Source organism: Pseudophryne corroboree, chromosome 7, assembly GCF_028390025.1.
Source record: "Pseudophryne corroboree isolate aPseCor3 chromosome 7, aPseCor3.hap2, whole genome shotgun sequence".
Classification (NCBI taxonomy): Eukaryota; Metazoa; Chordata; class Amphibia; order Anura; family Myobatrachidae; genus Pseudophryne; species Pseudophryne corroboree.
This window is the reverse complement of record NC_086450.1, coordinates 346,506,101-346,523,281: the sequence shown is the minus strand read 5'-3', so window position 1 is coordinate 346,523,281 and position 17,181 is coordinate 346,506,101. Positions and strand designations below refer to the sequence as shown.

Sequence of the window (17,181 nt, the reverse complement as noted above, 5' to 3'; positions counted from 1 at the left end):
AGATGACAAGTTATCTGCCCACTTTTCAATAGCGCTAGTCACCCATGCCGAAGCAACGGCAGGCCTGAGTAGCGACCCTGTAGTGACATAAATGGATTTTAGTGTATTTTCCTGCTTACGATCCGCAGGATCCTTTAGGGCTGCCGTGTCAGGGGACAAAAGCTCCACCTTTTTGGACAGACGCGATAAAGCTTTGTCCACCGTGGGGATTGACTCCCACCTTTCCCTGTCCCCAGAGGGGAACGGATATGCCACTGGAATTCTTTTGGGAACATGTATCTTCTTGTCAGGAGTTTCCCAAGCCTTTTCAAAAAGTGCGTTCAGTTCATGAGAGGGAGGAAACGTTACCTCATGTTTCTTTCCTTTAAACATACAGACCCTCGTATCAGGAACAGCAGGGTCCTCCGTGATATGTAATACGTCTTTTATCGCCACAATCATGTACTGAATACTCTTAGCCAGTTTTGGATGTAATCTGGCATCACTATAGTCGACACTGGAATCAGAGTCCGTGTCGGTATCTGTATCTGCTATCTGGGTAAATGCACGTTTCTGTGACCCCAAAGGGGTCTGGACCTATGACAAAGCATCCTCCATGGATTTCCTCCATGTCTGGTTCTTAGACTCAGATTTATCAAATCTCTTAGTCAACCTAGTCACAATTGCGTTTAAAACACTCAACATATTCACCCAATCATCCGTCGGCGGTGCCGACACGGCCACTCTCACAGAATTTTCTCTCCCCACTCCAGCCTCCTCCTGGGAAGAGCATTCAGCCTCAGACATGTCAACACACATGTATCGACACCCACAACCACACTGGGGCTATACACACTGAAGATATCACATAACAGGTGTTTTTACTTACAGTGTCCTATGCTGTATGGTTCATCACTTGAAAGAGGATATCTGGGTATCTGCAGATCGTAATCTGTCTCCAATTGCGGTCCCTGGCCTCCCCTCCAGTCTCGCTCCTCCCCGCGATAACTATTATCACCAACATCCTCTACATATGGATTATGGTGGAATGAAGAGTTCTGTCTGGATGAGGGTCTGCTCTGCAGCCTACAAAAGAATGGGTATTCATTTTTCATAAAAGATTATGGAGCAATGAACATACAGTCAGAATAAAGGGTAAACATAATAGTTCCCGGCGAGTCTGCCCAATGTTTTAAAGTAGTATTCATTTAAGAGGCAAAATTAAATCGATTTTTTTTTTAAAAAGATTGCTACTTTAGAATGTTGGGCAGACTCACCGGGAAGCTGCCGATGTCTGCAGTTTGCAAGCTACATTTATCCCTAAGAATACATTTATAGATCCATAGCCAGATGACTCATCAGTTAGCAAATACATCCATAAGCCATACTTATAAATTATTATATATTTAGTTTAGCATAGGGCCATAGAGATAAAGTCGCACATTAATTAGAGGTGGTTGTAAAACTGCGAGTGTTATGTACATGCCAAAGTGTTTCTGTACACTTATGATTCTGCTGCTCGGTTTTCAGTTGATCATACACTAAAATATGTGCAGTTTGAAATCCAGAGTATTGTTATCTATCATCATATTCATCAACGACACAGTAATACACACCAGGCCTGTGGGATGTTTAATGCATGCATCCTATAAGGTACTGTATATTTTAAGGATACATGTATGTCAAACTCTAAAACATGGTTAAATTGTGTTCCCATGTCATTACTGTACTAAGCTTGTAAGTTACCTCCCATGCAAAAAATCTTCAAGTGCAGGATGCCATGGTCTAAGATAAAGTTGAGACAAAAAACTTAACTCATCCACGTCCACTGTGCGCCAAATTGTAGGAAAAGTTGAAAATTCTATTTTTATGAAGCACAAATGGTTTTTAATTCCAACTCAATCAGGCCCTTTCTGTTGCACTTCATGTGTAACGCTAAACTCTTTTAGGCTTACTGTATGCTCAAATGCAGACAACAATGTCATTTTAGTACAAAATACCAGCTACAAGCCAATCTGCCTATAGTATGCTGTACTTTATAAACTAACCTAAATAAGCTGAATACATAAATGACATATTTGGGATAACTATATAGTGGGTCAGTTTCTTTCTGCGTGTTCCAAACTGTGACACATCACATGCCGTTTTTAACTCAACCCCACAGGATAAAATCAAATTTGAATTATTCATTATTTATTACAAAATTGATACTTGATTATACTAAAGGGAGCAATTTTTATTAGCTATTACAACTACAGGGGGGGTTATATAAATTACTTTGCTATCGGTGGAATGCAAAATTATTTATACCTAAATGGTTATTACACACAGTTTTTGCAGTAGTCTGGTAAGTGGGAATACTGGGGGAAATGTATTATAGCAGCACGGATCGTGCCGCTACAGCACTTCCTGCTTCACCTCATTACCAAGGCAAAGCAGGAAGCTACATCAGCAAGATGTATTAACATCTTATCTGCCAGAGCGTGAGAGTAAAAACTCCCCCCTCTGGCAATCCCCTACAGAACAGTCTTTCCACCTGGCCGGCACCTCTGGGCATGCGCGAGATCTCGCTACTATCACGAGATCGCATGTGTAGCCCAGAGCCGGCAGCTGCCACAGCCGGGAACAGCGCTGTCCCTGGCTGCAGTGAATGGGCAATGACACCTGCAGCTGCCGAAGAGGGGAGATATATTATAGTGGCACAGATCGTGCCGCTACAGCACTTCCTTGTCTGCCATAGCGGGGTAGTGAAAAATCCCCCCTCCAGCGATGTTTAGTTAGTGCCCAGGTGGGTTAAGATTTATTTTTATGTTTTGTAGTGCACAATAAGACTAGCCATGGCTTGATTACACTAACACTCTGGACTGGTGTGCTGTTTTCCTAGCTGCTGTGTGTTTGGAGGTGCCCATCTACCCCAGGAGAGAGCACCCTTATCCCGACTCGTCACAATTAGGAATGATGTTTTGGAGATTTAAAGGAGAATAGATTGTTATGATGTTTTGCAATGTACCAATGACTAACAAGACTACCGGCGTCAGCATTGTGACTGGTGGGATCCCCACAGGCCGTCTGGTGATTGCCTCCCGTGTGTAATAACTTACTTAAGCCATTGTCTTTTTGCAGGGGTTTTAAGTCATATACACTTTGATGTGCGGATTGCCATTGGTAGTTTGCTCAGGTTAGAAAATGCACAGATATCACCTGAAAACCTGTGTTAGTATTAGTACCCATTGGCGTGTACATACCCTCTGTCAATCTCCAGAGTCTCTGAGTCATGGTACGCAGCATTATAAAAGCCATCCCTGTAATTTAATGCCATGATAATGCTACTTCCTCTGCTCTGTACACAGGAATCTACTTTCTCAGAACTTCGTCCTCCACGCTATTCTGGGGAAAAAGGAGATATTATATCAGAGCTTTTTGGTCATTTACATCTCACCAATCTGTTTTGATGTAGTTAGGCAGCCTGTTTTTGGCTTGCTGGGGTTCAACAACAGCTGTCGAAAAACAGGTTGTCTACCGATATAAACATAAACATAGAATAATCTGTTAAAGAAAACTATTATAAAATTAACATAAGAATACATTAATTACAACTAATCATCATTATTTTGTATATTTGGTTATTATTAACACAAATAATAAAGATACAAATTATAGATAATAGGAATTTACTCACCGGTAATTCTATTTCTCGTAGTCCGTATTGGATGCTGGGTACTCCGTAAGGACCATGGGGTATAGACGGGCTCCGCAGGAGACTGGGCACTCTTAAAAGAAAGATTAGGTACTATATCTGGTGTGCACTGGCTCCTCCCTCTATGCCCCTCCTCCAGACCTCAGTTAGGGAAACTGTGCCCGGAAGAGCTGACATTACTAGGAAAGGATTTGGAATCCAGGGTAAGACTCATACCAGCCACACCAATCACACCGTACAACTCGTGATAACTATAACCAGTTAACAGTATGAACAATAACTGAGCCTCTCTCAACAGATGGCTCATACAATAACCCTTTAGTTAAGCAATAACTATATACATGTATTGCAGAGAGTCCGCACTTGGGACGGGCTCCCAGCATCCACTACGGACTACGAGAAATAGAATTACCGGTGAGTAAATTCTTATTTTCTCTGACGTCCTAGTGGATGCTGGGTACTCCGTAAGGACCATGGGGATTATACCAAAGCTCCCAAACGGGCGGGAGAGTGCAGATGACTCTGCAGCACCGAGTGAGCAAACTCAAGGTCCTCCTCAGCCAGGGTATCAAACTTGTAGAATTTTGCAAAAGTGTTTGAACCCGACCAAGTAGCAGCTCGGCAAAGTTGTAAAGCCGAGACCCCTCGGGCAGCCGCCCAAGAAGAGCCCACCTTCCTCGTGGAATGGGCTTTTACTAATTTAGGATGCGGCAGTCCAGCCGCTGAATGTGCAAGCTGAATCGTGCTACAGATCCAGCGAGCAATAGTCTGCTTTGAAGCAGGAGCACCCAGCTTGTTGGGTGCATGCAGGATAAATAGCGAGTCAGTTTTTCTGACTCTAGCCGTCCTGGAAACATAAAGTTTCAGGGCCCGGACTACGTCCAGCAACTTGGAATCCTCCAAGTCCCTAGTAGCCGCAGGCACCACAATAGGTTGGTTCAAACGAAACGATGATACCACCTTAGGGAGAAATTGGGGACGAGTCCTCCATTCTGCCCTTTCCATATGGAAGATCAGATATGGGCTTTTACATGACAAAGCCGCCAATTCTGACACACGCCTAGTCCAAGCTAAGGCCAAAAGCATGACCACTTTCCACGTGAGATATTTTAGCTCCACGGTCTTAAGTGGCTCAAACCAGTGGGATTTTAGGAATCCAACACACGTTAAGATCCCAAGGTGCCACTGGAGGCACAAAAGGGGCTGAATATGCAGCACCCCTGTAACAACGTCCGAACTTCAGACAGTGAAGCCAGTTCTTTTTGAGAGAAAAAGGGATAAGGCCGAAATCTTGGCCTTTATGAATCCTAATTTTAGGCCCATAGTCACTCCTGACTGTAGGAAGTGCAGGAATCGACCCCCCTGGAATTCCTCTGTAGGGCCTTCCCGGCCACACACCAAGCAACCTATTTTCGCCATATACAGTGAAAAAGTCTTGCTGTCACGTCTTTCCTAGCCTTTATCAGCGTAGGAATAACTGCATCCGGAATGCCCTTTTCCGCTAGGATCCGGCGTTCAACCGCCATGCCATCCAACGCAGCCGCGGTAAGTCTTGGATCAGACAGGGTCCCTGTTGCAACATGTCCTGACTGAGAGGCAGAGGCCATGGGTCCTCTGAGAGCATTTCTTGCAGTTCCGGGTACCGAGTCCTTCTTGGCCAATCCGGAGCAAAGAATATTGTTCACACTCCTCCGTTTATTACAATTCTCAGCCCTTGGGTCTGAGAGGAAGAGGAGGGAATATATAGACCGACTGGAACACCCACGGTGTTACTAGTGTGACCACAGCTATCGCCTGAGAGTCCCTTGACCCAGCGTAAAACCTTTTTTATCTTTTTATTGAGGTGGGACGCCATGTAGTCCACCTGAGGCAGTTTCCATCAATTTGCAAAACTGCGTGAAGACTTCCTGATGAAGTCACCACTTTCCCGGGTGGAGGTCGTGTCCACTCCCGGAATGAACACTGCTGACAGTGCGCTTACTTGATTCTCCGCCCAGCGAAGAATTCTGGTGGCTTCTACCCTCGCCACCCTGCTCCTTGTGCCGCCCTGGCGGTTTACATGAGCCCCTGCGGTCTGACTGGATCAGAACCGGTTGGTCGCGAAGCAGGAACTCCGCTTGACTTAGGGCGTTGTATATGGCCCTTAGTTTCAGGATATTGATGTGAAGGCAAGTCTGTTGGCTTGACCACAAACCTTGGAATTTTCTTCCCTGTGTAACTGCCCCCCACCCTCGGAGGCTTGCATCCGTGGTCACCAGGACCCAGTCCTGAATGCCGAATCTGCGGCCCTCGAGAAGGTGAGCACTCCGCAGCCACCACAGGAGAGACACCCTGGCCCTGGGGGATAGGGTGATTAACCGATGCATCTGAAGATGCGATCCGGACCACTTGTCCAGTAAGTTCCATTGTCCTTGCATGGAACCAGCCGAAGGGGATGGCCTCGTATGATGCCATCATCCTTCCAAGGACTCGAGTGCAGTGATGCACTGACACCTGTTTTGGTTTTCAATGGATTCCTGACCAGTGTCATGAGCTCCTGAGCTCTCTCTATCGGGAGATAAACCCTCTTCTGGTCTGTGTCTAGGATCATGCCTAGGCGAGGCAGATGAGCTGTAGGAACCAACTGCGACTTCGGACTATATAGAATCCAGTCGTGTTGCCGTTTCACTTCCAGAGAAGGTGATACGCTGTCCAGCAACTGCTCTCTTGATCTCGCTTTTATGAGATCATCCAAGTATGTGATAATAGTGACACCTTGCTTCCGCAGGAGCACCATCATATCCGCCATTACCTTGGTGAAATTGGTAATGACAATCCCGTACAGCAATTCTGAGGTACGCCTGATGAGGTATATAAATGGGGACACGAAGGTATGCATCCCTTATGTCCCGATTCATTTCAGGCTTGCAATGACCGCTCTTAGCGATTCCATCTTGAACCTAAACCTTTTCAGGTATATGTTCAGGGATTTTAATACAATATGGGTCTAACCGAACCGTCTGGTTTCGGGATTATAACATGGTCGAATAATAACACCCTCTTGTTGAAGGAGGAGACCCATGACCACCACCTGTTGAAGATACAATTTACGAATTGCAGTTAACACTGGCTCCCTCTCTTGGGGGGAAGCCCGCCGGGTCCTCGGTGAGGGGGCATCTTCTCACAGTCCAGCCTGTATCCCTGCGATACAATTTCTATTGCCCAGGGATCTAACAGGGAGTGAACCCGCTTGTGGCTGAACTTACGAAGGCGTGTCCCCACCGGGCCTAGCTCCGCCTGTGGAGCCCCAGCGACATGCGGTGGATTTTTGTAGAGGCCGGGGAGGACTTCTGTTCCTGGGGACTAGCTGTGTTGTACAGCTTCTTTCCTCTGCCCCCGGCTCTGACAAGAAAAGACGCACCTCAGACTTTCTTGTTTCTTTATTCGAAAAGCTGCATTTAATAATGTCGTGCTTTCCTAGGCTGTGCAGGAATATAAGGAAAAATATCAGAATTACCAGCTATAGCTGTGGAGACCAGGCCCGAGAACCTTTCTCCACACAATCCTCAGCCTTCCATATGCCTCTTAAGTCGGCATCATCTGTCCAATGTATATTCTACAGGACACGTCAAGCAGAAATCGACATAGCTTTTGTCTCTAGGACCCAGTATACTCATGTCCCTTTGGGCATGCTTTATAATTATATATCTATCACTTAAGACAACATCTTAAAATATTTATATGCATACTAGGGTCTCAATCTCTGCTGATAAGGTACCTGTCCACGCTGCCACAGCGCTATAAACCCATGCCGACACAATCGCCGGTCTGGGTAGTATACTAGAATGTGCACACTATCTGCAGGATCCCTGAGAATAGCTAGTGCAAACAGGACACCCAAGGAGAAGATTCTCAACACATCCTGGCCCTAGTGGGGAAAGGATACAGCCTGAGAATTCTCTTGTGGGAAGCTGCCGTCTCTTGTCTGGAGATTCCCGCTCTTTTTCCTCATGAGAGGAGGGAAATTTACCTCAGCATTCTTCCCCTTAACATGTGTACTCTCGTGTCAGGGACAGATGAGTCATCAGTGATATGCAAATCATCTTTTATTCCAATAATCATATATTGAATATCTTTTAACCCTCTTGGCTGTAACTTTGCATTATCGTAGTCGACAGTGGAGTTAAACTCCGTGTCGATACTTTGTTATTTTGGATAGTGAACATAGAGAGACTCTGAAGGACTCTGTGACATAGGGACAGACCAGGGTAGATTTCCTTTCTGTTCCCTAACATTTTGAGCAATAATTTTACCTCAGCACTTACACATATCCAAACAGGTGTCGGCGTTGTCGACGGAGACACCCTCCCACACACATATCCGCTCTATCACCTCCTTAGAGGAGCCTTTTACCTCAGACATGTCGACACACGCGTACCGACACACCACACACACAGGGGATGCTCTATTTGAAGACAGTTCCCCCACCAGGCCCTTTGGAGAGACAGAGAGAGAGTATGCCAGCACACACCACAGCGCTATATAATACAGGGATGTACACTATACTGAGTGATTTTTCCCCTATAGCAGCTTATATACACAGTTTTGCGCCTAAATTTATGTGCCCCCCCCTCTCTTTTTTACCCTTTGTGTACCAGGATACTGCAGGGGAGAGCCTGGGGAGCTTCCTTCCAGCTGAGCTGTGAAGAGAAAATGGCGCCGGTGTGCTGAGGAAGAAGGCCCGGCCCCCTCAGCGGCGGGCTTCTGTCCTTTTATGTACTTTAATGACGGGGGTTAATGCACATATACAGTTTATCAGACTGTATTATGTGCTTTTCGCCAAGTAAGGTAATCTAATTGCTGCCCAGGGCGCCCCCCCCAGCGCCCTGCACCCATCAGTGACCGGAGTGTGTGGTGTGCTAAGGGAGCAATGGCGCACAGCTGCAGTGCTGTGCGCTACCTTAATGAAGACCGGAGTCTTCAGCCGCCGATTTTCAACTTCTCTTCGTTCTTCTGGCTCTGCAAGGGGGACGGCGGCGCGGCTTCGGGACCGGACGACCGAGGACTGGGCCTGTGTTCGATCCCTCTGGAGCTAATGGTGTCCAGTAGCCTTAGAAGCCCAAGCTAGCTGCAAGCAGGTAGGTTCGCTTCTCTCCCCTCAGTCCCACATAGCAGTGAGTCTGTTGCCAGCAGATCTCACTGAAAATAAAAAACCTAACAAATACTTTCTTTTCTAGGAAGCTCAGGAGAGCCCCTAGGGTGCATCCAGCTCTGGCCGGGCACAGATACTAACTGAGGTCTGGAGGAGGGGCATAGAGGGAGGAGCCAGTGCACACCAGATATAGTACCTAATCTTTCTTTTAAGAGTGCCCAGTCTCCTGCGGAGCCCGTCTATACCCCATGGTCCTTACGGAGTACCCAGCATCCACTAGGACGTCAGAGAAATAACAATTACCTATAGTATTCTAACTCACTGATGTCAGATCTTCTTCCGCTCAGTGATGTGTAACTAATAAACATGTTACAGGTATGTGACATTAGTATGTGATAATAGCAGAGCAGAATTCTAAATCTAAACTGAGCATATGAATGTATGGATCAATAGGTCGACCCTAATTCCATAATTAGGTCAACGGTCAATAGATCAACCCAGTGTCGGACTGGGGCATGAATGGCCCACCGGGGGGATGCAATGGTAGGGGCCCATGTTTTGGGGTGTGGCAGAGCAGAGACGGCCCTAACCAATTTGATGCCCTAGGCAAGATTTTGGCTGGTGCCCCCTAGCACCACCGTTATTTCCGCCTCTGACCATGCGTCCCTTTCCCAGCACCATTACCCCTCACCCATCGCAGTCCTCATTTTGGTGCTGCTACCCCATATATTTTAAATAGGAACAGTGCGCACATTTGGTGCCCAGCTCAAAAAGGGGCGTGTTCTTGCTGGGAAGGGGCATGGCCACACAATAGTACCCCCAATTCAAATTACGCCACACAGTAGTGCAACTTTATTCACATTTTATCATATGATAGTGTCCCCTATTCACGTTACATCACACAGTAGTACCATGTTACTTTATATACATTATTCCACACAGTAGTGTCCCTTATTCACATTAGATCACACTGAATTGCTCCTTATTCACATTACATCACACCATATTGCTCTTTATTCACATTACACCACACAGTAGTGCCCGTCCTATACGTTACACCACACCAGGGGTTAAAGTGATCCAGAACAGGTCAGAACTGCGTTCCATTAGTTCCATTTGGAGACAGGACGCAGTTCTGCCTCCTCTGGCTCACCAAACCCGATGTGTGCCCGGCGCCACAGAGAGATGCCGGGCGCCCACTGAATTTGTGCTACCAGTGGGCGCTTTGCTTCCTCTCCACAATGGCAGCCAGAGGCAGGAGCCACTGGCGTTTCTATAATGGGTGCAGTGTGTGCGGTGCACACGGGCCCCAGAGTCCAGAGGGGGCCCCCATTGCACACACTGCACCCATTTTCTAAATACTCACCCCTCCGGAATCCCACGGTGATGTCCACGGCGGTATTAAAACTCTGTGAAAATGGCCCAGCGGCCATTTTCCCGGAGATCTGCGCATGCACAGTAGAGTCTGAGCACTAGAGTGCTCAGACTCTCAGCGCTGCCGGCAGAGAGGAAGGGGCCCGAACGGAGGAAGCTGCACCCGGGCCTCCTCCTCTCTTAAAGCGCCCCTGGCAGGAGCTCACTACTGAGCTCTGGCTTAGTTATAGCCCCTGTAGTTATAGCCCTTGCAGTTATGTCTCCAGTAGAAAAATGCATCTTATTTGCATTACTATGTGGCTAGGATGCACAAGCAGCTTCTGCTGAATAAAATGACATGCAGCATACCTATATTCTGTGTGCGACTGTGGCTGTATCTGCATACAAAATGCTACATTACAGTGATTTCCAGGAATACACTGTAACGTAGCATTTCGTATGCAGATACAGCCACAGTCACACACAGAATATAGGCATGCCACATATCATTTTAATCAGCAGAAGCTGCTTGTGCCCCTAGGCATACCAAATGCCCTGGGCATTTGCCTAGTTTGCCTATGCCTAGGGCCGACTCTGTGGCAGAGGCTTGGCTAACCATTAGAGAGTGCATGGTTTGGGCCCCTTGATAAATAGATGTAGTAAATGCTGATAGTGCATGCATGATAATGAATCAGATTAATAACAGCAATGCACTATAGAAAATACACCATAGTAATGTGCAGTATAAGGTAACATTTATAATGTATAATTCAAGTGCACAGTCTGAAACTTGATCCCTAAAGGAGCAGGTGGGCCCCCAGGCAGTGGGGCACACCGGTGGTTTCCCCTGTACCCCTGTGGGCCAGGCCAACCCTGGGTCGACCCCATGTGGTCGACTTGGCATAAGTCAACTGAGTCAAAAGGTTGACACGTGAAGAAGTACAACATGGAAACGGTCGACACAGCAAACGAACAATACAACTTTTTAAAGTTTTTTTTGTGTCATTTTGTTTGTCAAACCACACGTGACCCCAATTAATATACCTTGCTTCGGGTACTATTCCTAATCATAGTCCACGTAGATGGTTAAAGATAAAAAAGTTGAAGAAAAAAAAGAAGAACTTGTGTCGACCATATATTGTTAACTATTTGAACCTGTCAACTTATTGCACCTGTCGGACCTTCAGCACTGTCTACCTTTAACATGTCATTGTCAGCCTATTGACTGTCGACCTAATTATGGTCAAGCTATCATCCGGATACTGAGTGTATGGCAGGGGTGGGCATAATACATTCCCCTCCGATGCTCATCTTCCTACCCAGTGTCATGTGGGACCCGACAGGCAATTGTGTCTGGCAAGTTGACTCATAGTCAGCGGTGGATTAAACATGATTTACATAGTGGCAGCGGAGGCAGTGTTATTGTACAGAGCAACACAAACTCATCAGGTCTAGGTGTACTGCGACTACTTATGGCCATTGGAAACCGATTATTGCCAATCAGTAATGTTTCTGACCATATGAAGATACTTCTGCATCTGTTGCCGGGATTGTGATAGTTGACACCAATGCATGCTTCTTTCCGGTGGCTACTAAATTGGCTGGCTTCCAGAAGGAAAAACTCATTGAGAGCACAGCAGAGCTACTTTGCACAGGCACAACCTTCAGCTGCCCACTGAGCATGGACGATATAAAACCATCAATGGTTAAACCAGTGAATGGTTTACATGCAATGGCTACATGCCATGGTAAGGTGTGCCGTAATGGCCTCCTTCTAATTGCCATCCATAGCTACCATACCTGCAGCACAACTACATCTATGCATTGGGTGGATTACCAGCAAAGGAACAAGACTTCATCAAATCTGGTCACACCTATCAACCAATCAGTTTGTGGCTTTAGATGTAGCTCCACCTCCTTGAGCCGTTACAAAACATTAAGGAGCTGGAGGTCACTGTGTAGGAAGATGAGCATCATATGGAGGGGAAAGTATCAAACCATCTAAAGAGTGAAGAAGTGGACAAGTGGAGAAGTTGTATATAGCTTCTACATATTCATTTATAGAATTAACTTATTAAATGCTAGCTATGAGCAAATTCTTTACTTGTCCACCTCTCCATTCTTTAGAAGGTTTGATACATTTCCCTATGGAGGGGTGCTGCAGTGACTGTACTGTACTGTATGATCACCTTGCAAACACGTCATCTGTCAAGTGAGTTACTTCTGTTGTCTCAGATTGGTAATGATTCCATATCTAAGTACTGAAATCATGCCAACAAACACCAGCCAGACCTTTACTCTTTGCAGCAAATGTGTGATGTTATTACCCTAAATCAAACTGCAGGAAGGCTGTATTACTTGGGAAACCTGCCTGAACTGTAAAAACAAAGCGCCTTGTTTTTACTTGCATGATACTTCCTTATTAGACCACCAAAAAGTTTTTTACAGATGTTAAAAAATTTCTATATATATATCAAACTAAAATAATGATAAGGTCACTTTTTTTTTTTTTAAGAATGTATTTTTATTGTTTATACATTTTATTGGTAAAAGCAATGGCTACAATCACATAATTGATTCAACTCAAAACTTTTACTATCAAATACTCAGTTTGTACCACTTTATATGATGTAGCTCTGATGTGCTGTTAGTTACTGTTATACGTTCTATAAAACATTAATGAGACTTATAGGAAAAGAGCAAAATGTAACAAATTTTCCACTTATTTAAGTATTATATTTTTATTTGTAAGGCACCACAAGCTCTGTAGCACTGTACAAAGGGATAAGACAAGAAATTCAGACTAATACAGACTTAATTCAAGCGAACATTTAGCATATTATGTAGTGAGGGACCTACTCATACAAGCTTACACTCTATAGGGGACATAGGTGGACACAATGGAGAGATGAGGGAAGAGACTGCAGAGGTAGGCCGGTTACACATCAGAACGATGTGTAACCGGCTGATCCGGTGGACGACGGGACCCTGCATCGGCAAAAGGGCTAAGAAGCGACGGAGGATGCCATGCTGCATTTACGGTTAGGCACCACTGTATGATTCTGTTTTTGTACAAAGCTAACCCTGGTGTATATTTGTGTTGTTGTATGATGAAAAGCAGATTATAAGCCCCATGTTAGCATGAATAAAATGATGTTTACAGCAGAAAATGAAGCAAACGTTACAAGCTATTTTGTCCTTGCCAGCTTCAGCACTGCAGTCCCTCTGAGCAGCACATGCTTTTCAGCATAAGTTTCAGCAGCATATCCTGTCACCTATTTCTCAGCTGGAAAAAGCATGCTTGTGTGATGGAGTCCTATTACTTTATACACCATGCTCTAAAATAAAGTATCCTTTTGCATACGATGGATCGTATTCGATCCCAGTCATGGCTGCGGGATCCGACAAATCCTTGTGGCAGCCATGACGATCTCTGGATCCGATCCGATGCGCGCGGGACTGTGCGTCGGATTGGGATCGGAGATAAAACACATATGATGTGATACTATTTACACAATTTATCGGCCCGATGGGTCGAAAACATGTGAAAAAGGGCCATATAGTATAAGTGTTTGGGCACCTTAACACTTTACAATTAAATAGTAAATGATGTGCTACATTATTTATTTTCAGGTTCCTGTCTCCTTCCTTTCTTTTTAAATAGCATGATAATAAGAATAAGGAGACAGATTCAGGAGGTATTCTAGTGATGTATAAAGTCACTGTGGTGTTTTTTATATAAACACATACAGTACCGCAGGGCCACAAAATTCCAAATTTCTTTTTCTCAGTACAACAGACAGGTAAGACAACTAACTAGTTAAAAAGATCTGATATGTTATCCAACAGGAAATGTACACGCTTTGTGTAAGGTGATTTACCAGGAAGGAAAAAAGTTGACTTTGTGTTGACGATTGCCCAGCCCTATCACATATTCAACAAGTACACGGATGTAAACTCAATTCAGGTAGTATTAGTGAAGAACATGTAAATACTGTATATTAAGTGATATGGCCACTTTTTTTTTAGAGATTGGCTTGTGCCAAAATCCTACTTTGACAAAGGCATGTTTGAAAAAATCTGTGTTGTAAATTGTCAACCCTAGTTCTAAACATTTAAAATAAAGCATAGCATTTACAGTGTATATTTTTCCACATACATGTGATTCAGTACCTGTTAAAGAGCTCTTGGTCAGACAAAGCAACATATTATGGGACCATGGAAGCTCAAAGGGATACAGCACTATTCCCAATTATGCAGTATAACATGCTTAGCTAGTGACACATGGAAGGACATGGGCTGCTTCTGCCTAACAACCAGGGATTGGATCTAATCATACAAATCGATGGCAGTTGTAGCCAATGTTTTCAGTGTGGGGGCTGAGGGACAATAGAATAGAGCACATGTTCTCAAACTCGGTCCTCAGGACCTCACACGGTTCATGTTTTGCAGGTCACCTGTAGATTTTAAAAATGTGACAGTTGGTGATACACAGTGCAGCTGCTGGGTGACATGGAAAACGTGAACCGTGTGGGGTCCTGAGGACCGAGTTTGAGAACCACTGGAATAGAGGACTACTCCTCCATGTTCACCATACATTTTTCAACCAATTGATATAAAAAGTGTCTCTAAAGCATATCAATATACTGCAGAGGTGATGGATAAAATTAGCATGTGTACAGATAGCCTATGGCACAGATGTAAGGTGAACTAGCAGATCTAGCTGCCATTCAAAATTCCCTATGATTTACTATGTACAAGCAGAGGTGTAGCTCAGTGCCATGGTGCCCGGAGTAAGGGTATGTTTTGTCCCCCTGCACTGAATTGGGGGCCTAGCCAACATATGGTGTTGAAAAGAAACAATATTTAAAAATCCTAAATTTGTGACAGGGCCGGTTCTAGACCTTGTGGAGCTCAGGGCAAAAGTTTCCTTTGGGTGCCCCCCATGTTTAAAATAGGATCAGTGCATGCTGAAGGCTTGTAAGAACAATATCGATGCAGTACAGCTGGCGTAATAGTTAGTATTACTGCCTCATAGTGCTGAGGTCATTCCCACCATGGCCCTAACTGTGTGGAGTTTATATATTCTCCCCGTGCTTGTGTGAGATTCCTCCCACAATACAAAAATATACTGGGAGGTTAATTGGCTCCCAATTGTGTGTGTGGGGTAAGGAATATATATTGTAAACTCCCATGGGGCAGGGACTGATGTGAATGGCAATATATTCTCTGTAAAACGCTGCGGAATATATGTGCACCATATAAATAACAGGTAATAATAAATAAATAAATAATAGCTTCATTGGGAAACCACAGAATAGTACCAATTCACTTTACACCGCTCAGTAGTGTCCGTTATTCACATTACACCACACAGTAGAGCCCCTTATACACGTTAATTCACACAGTAGAGCCCCTTATACACATTACACCATGGTAGAGCCGCAATGGAAGTAGCTGTATTTAACTATTTACTTGTTTCATTGAAATAAATTAAAAACAATATCTATGCCCCGACTGACCTGACCTCACAACCCCCCTATTCTTCAATGAAAATAATGCCCCAAATGTGATCCCCCTGAGATCTGATAATCTCTCAATGCCTCAGTAAAAATAATACCCTAGAACTGCCATCCCAGTTCTGATAATTCCACTAGGCTTCAACGAACATAATGTCCCAGAATTGCCTGAGGGGCAGTGAGCGCTGCACCGCAGCAGCCTGAGAGGCAAAGAGAGGTGCTTGAACAGCCTGCGAGACAGTGATGTGCTGCAGTTTCTAATGCAGAGAAAAGTGCTGCAGTAGCTGGGTCAGAGAGAGTTGTTGCAAAGACAGGTGCAGAAGCAGCAGCTGGGACAGAGAGAGGTGCTGCAGCATCAATGTATAGAGAAGTGTTGCAGCAGCCAAGGCAGAGAGAGGTGCTACAGAAGCATGGGCAGAGAGAACTGCTGCAGCATCTGAAGTAGAGACATGTGCTGCAGCTTCCAGAAAAGAGAGAGGTGCTGCAGCAATGGGGGCAGAGAGTGGTACTGCAGGACAGAAGTAACCCTGCTGCACAGCTACAAGCAGACAGCGAGACATACTGTATAAATAGGGCGGGCAAAGCTCCGGCATGTGCCGGCTGTCAGTGTCTCCAGCTGTCACTTCTGGCCTGCCCTGTTCCCTACCTAGTCTCAGAGTCCGGGTCAGTGTGCGCCCCTCTGCTTCTCCTCCTCCTGCTTTGTGGCTGCCAGTACAGTGGCACACAGGAAGGGGATGGTGGCGGGTGGCAGTGCGCCCTCTAACTTTTTTGGCGCCAGGAGCTCGCGCTTCACTGGAGCCACCCTCGCTACACCCCTGTTACTTTACTAAAAAATATTTTGAACATCCCAAACACAAAATCACTGCATGAATCAATAGCAAAAATTAGATTTTAAACTTTGATTAACTGCTAATTGCTGCCCTCAAATCCTTTTACCCAGGTCTGATTCTGGAGGATGTCATGTAACACTTAGAGGCGATTCTCTTAGATGTGAATTGCCCCACACATAATATTACCACACGAAATGTAGGCAAGTGCTGTACAATTTACATGAGGGTGTGCTTAGCCCAAATGTATGAATTTAGGGCCTAATTCAGCATGGGTTGTAGATATTTAGGGTTGCCCTCTGCCTACGCAGCCTAGCTGCTAAGGCAGACAGCAACCCGCCATGTTTAAGCTTGCAGCGGCTGCGTGTGACGTCATGCAGCCCACCTGTGTTGTCCGGACCGCTCCCCTAAAACGTGGCCACAACGCCCCCTCCCGCCCCTCAAATGCCTCTGCTTGTCAATCAGGCAGAGGCGTTCCCACATATGAGATGTTGTTGCAGTGCGCCTTCTGCGCATGCACACACTGCAGAGGGCTTCAGAATGACAATGCTGTCGGAGCAGCGTTCCATGCTGAATTAGGCACAAAGCCAGGTATGGTTAGATGGAATTCCACGTGCCTAAATTTCATATCGAAAAAATAAGAATTTACTTACCGATAATTCTATTTCTCGTAGT

The 17,181-nt window shown here is 45.3% G+C and overlaps 1 protein-coding gene across 3 annotated transcripts in view; it reads right to left on the bottom strand.

Moving 5' to 3' along the window:
- TMC5 (transmembrane channel like 5) overlaps positions 1-17,181 on the bottom strand; it is a 383,751-nt gene that overhangs the window by 191,696 nt on the left and 174,874 nt on the right. For all 3 annotated transcript variants that reach the window (XM_063934401.1, XM_063934400.1, XM_063934399.1), the window contains 2 exons: positions 3,225-3,366; positions 869-1,065 (listed from right to left, as the gene is read on the bottom strand). In XM_063934401.1, coding sequence (XP_063790471.1) covers positions 869-1,065; positions 3,225-3,298 — 271 coding nt within the window. In that variant the 5' untranslated portion in view covers positions 3,299-3,366. The remainder of the gene's footprint in view (positions 1-868; positions 1,066-3,224; positions 3,367-17,181) is intronic.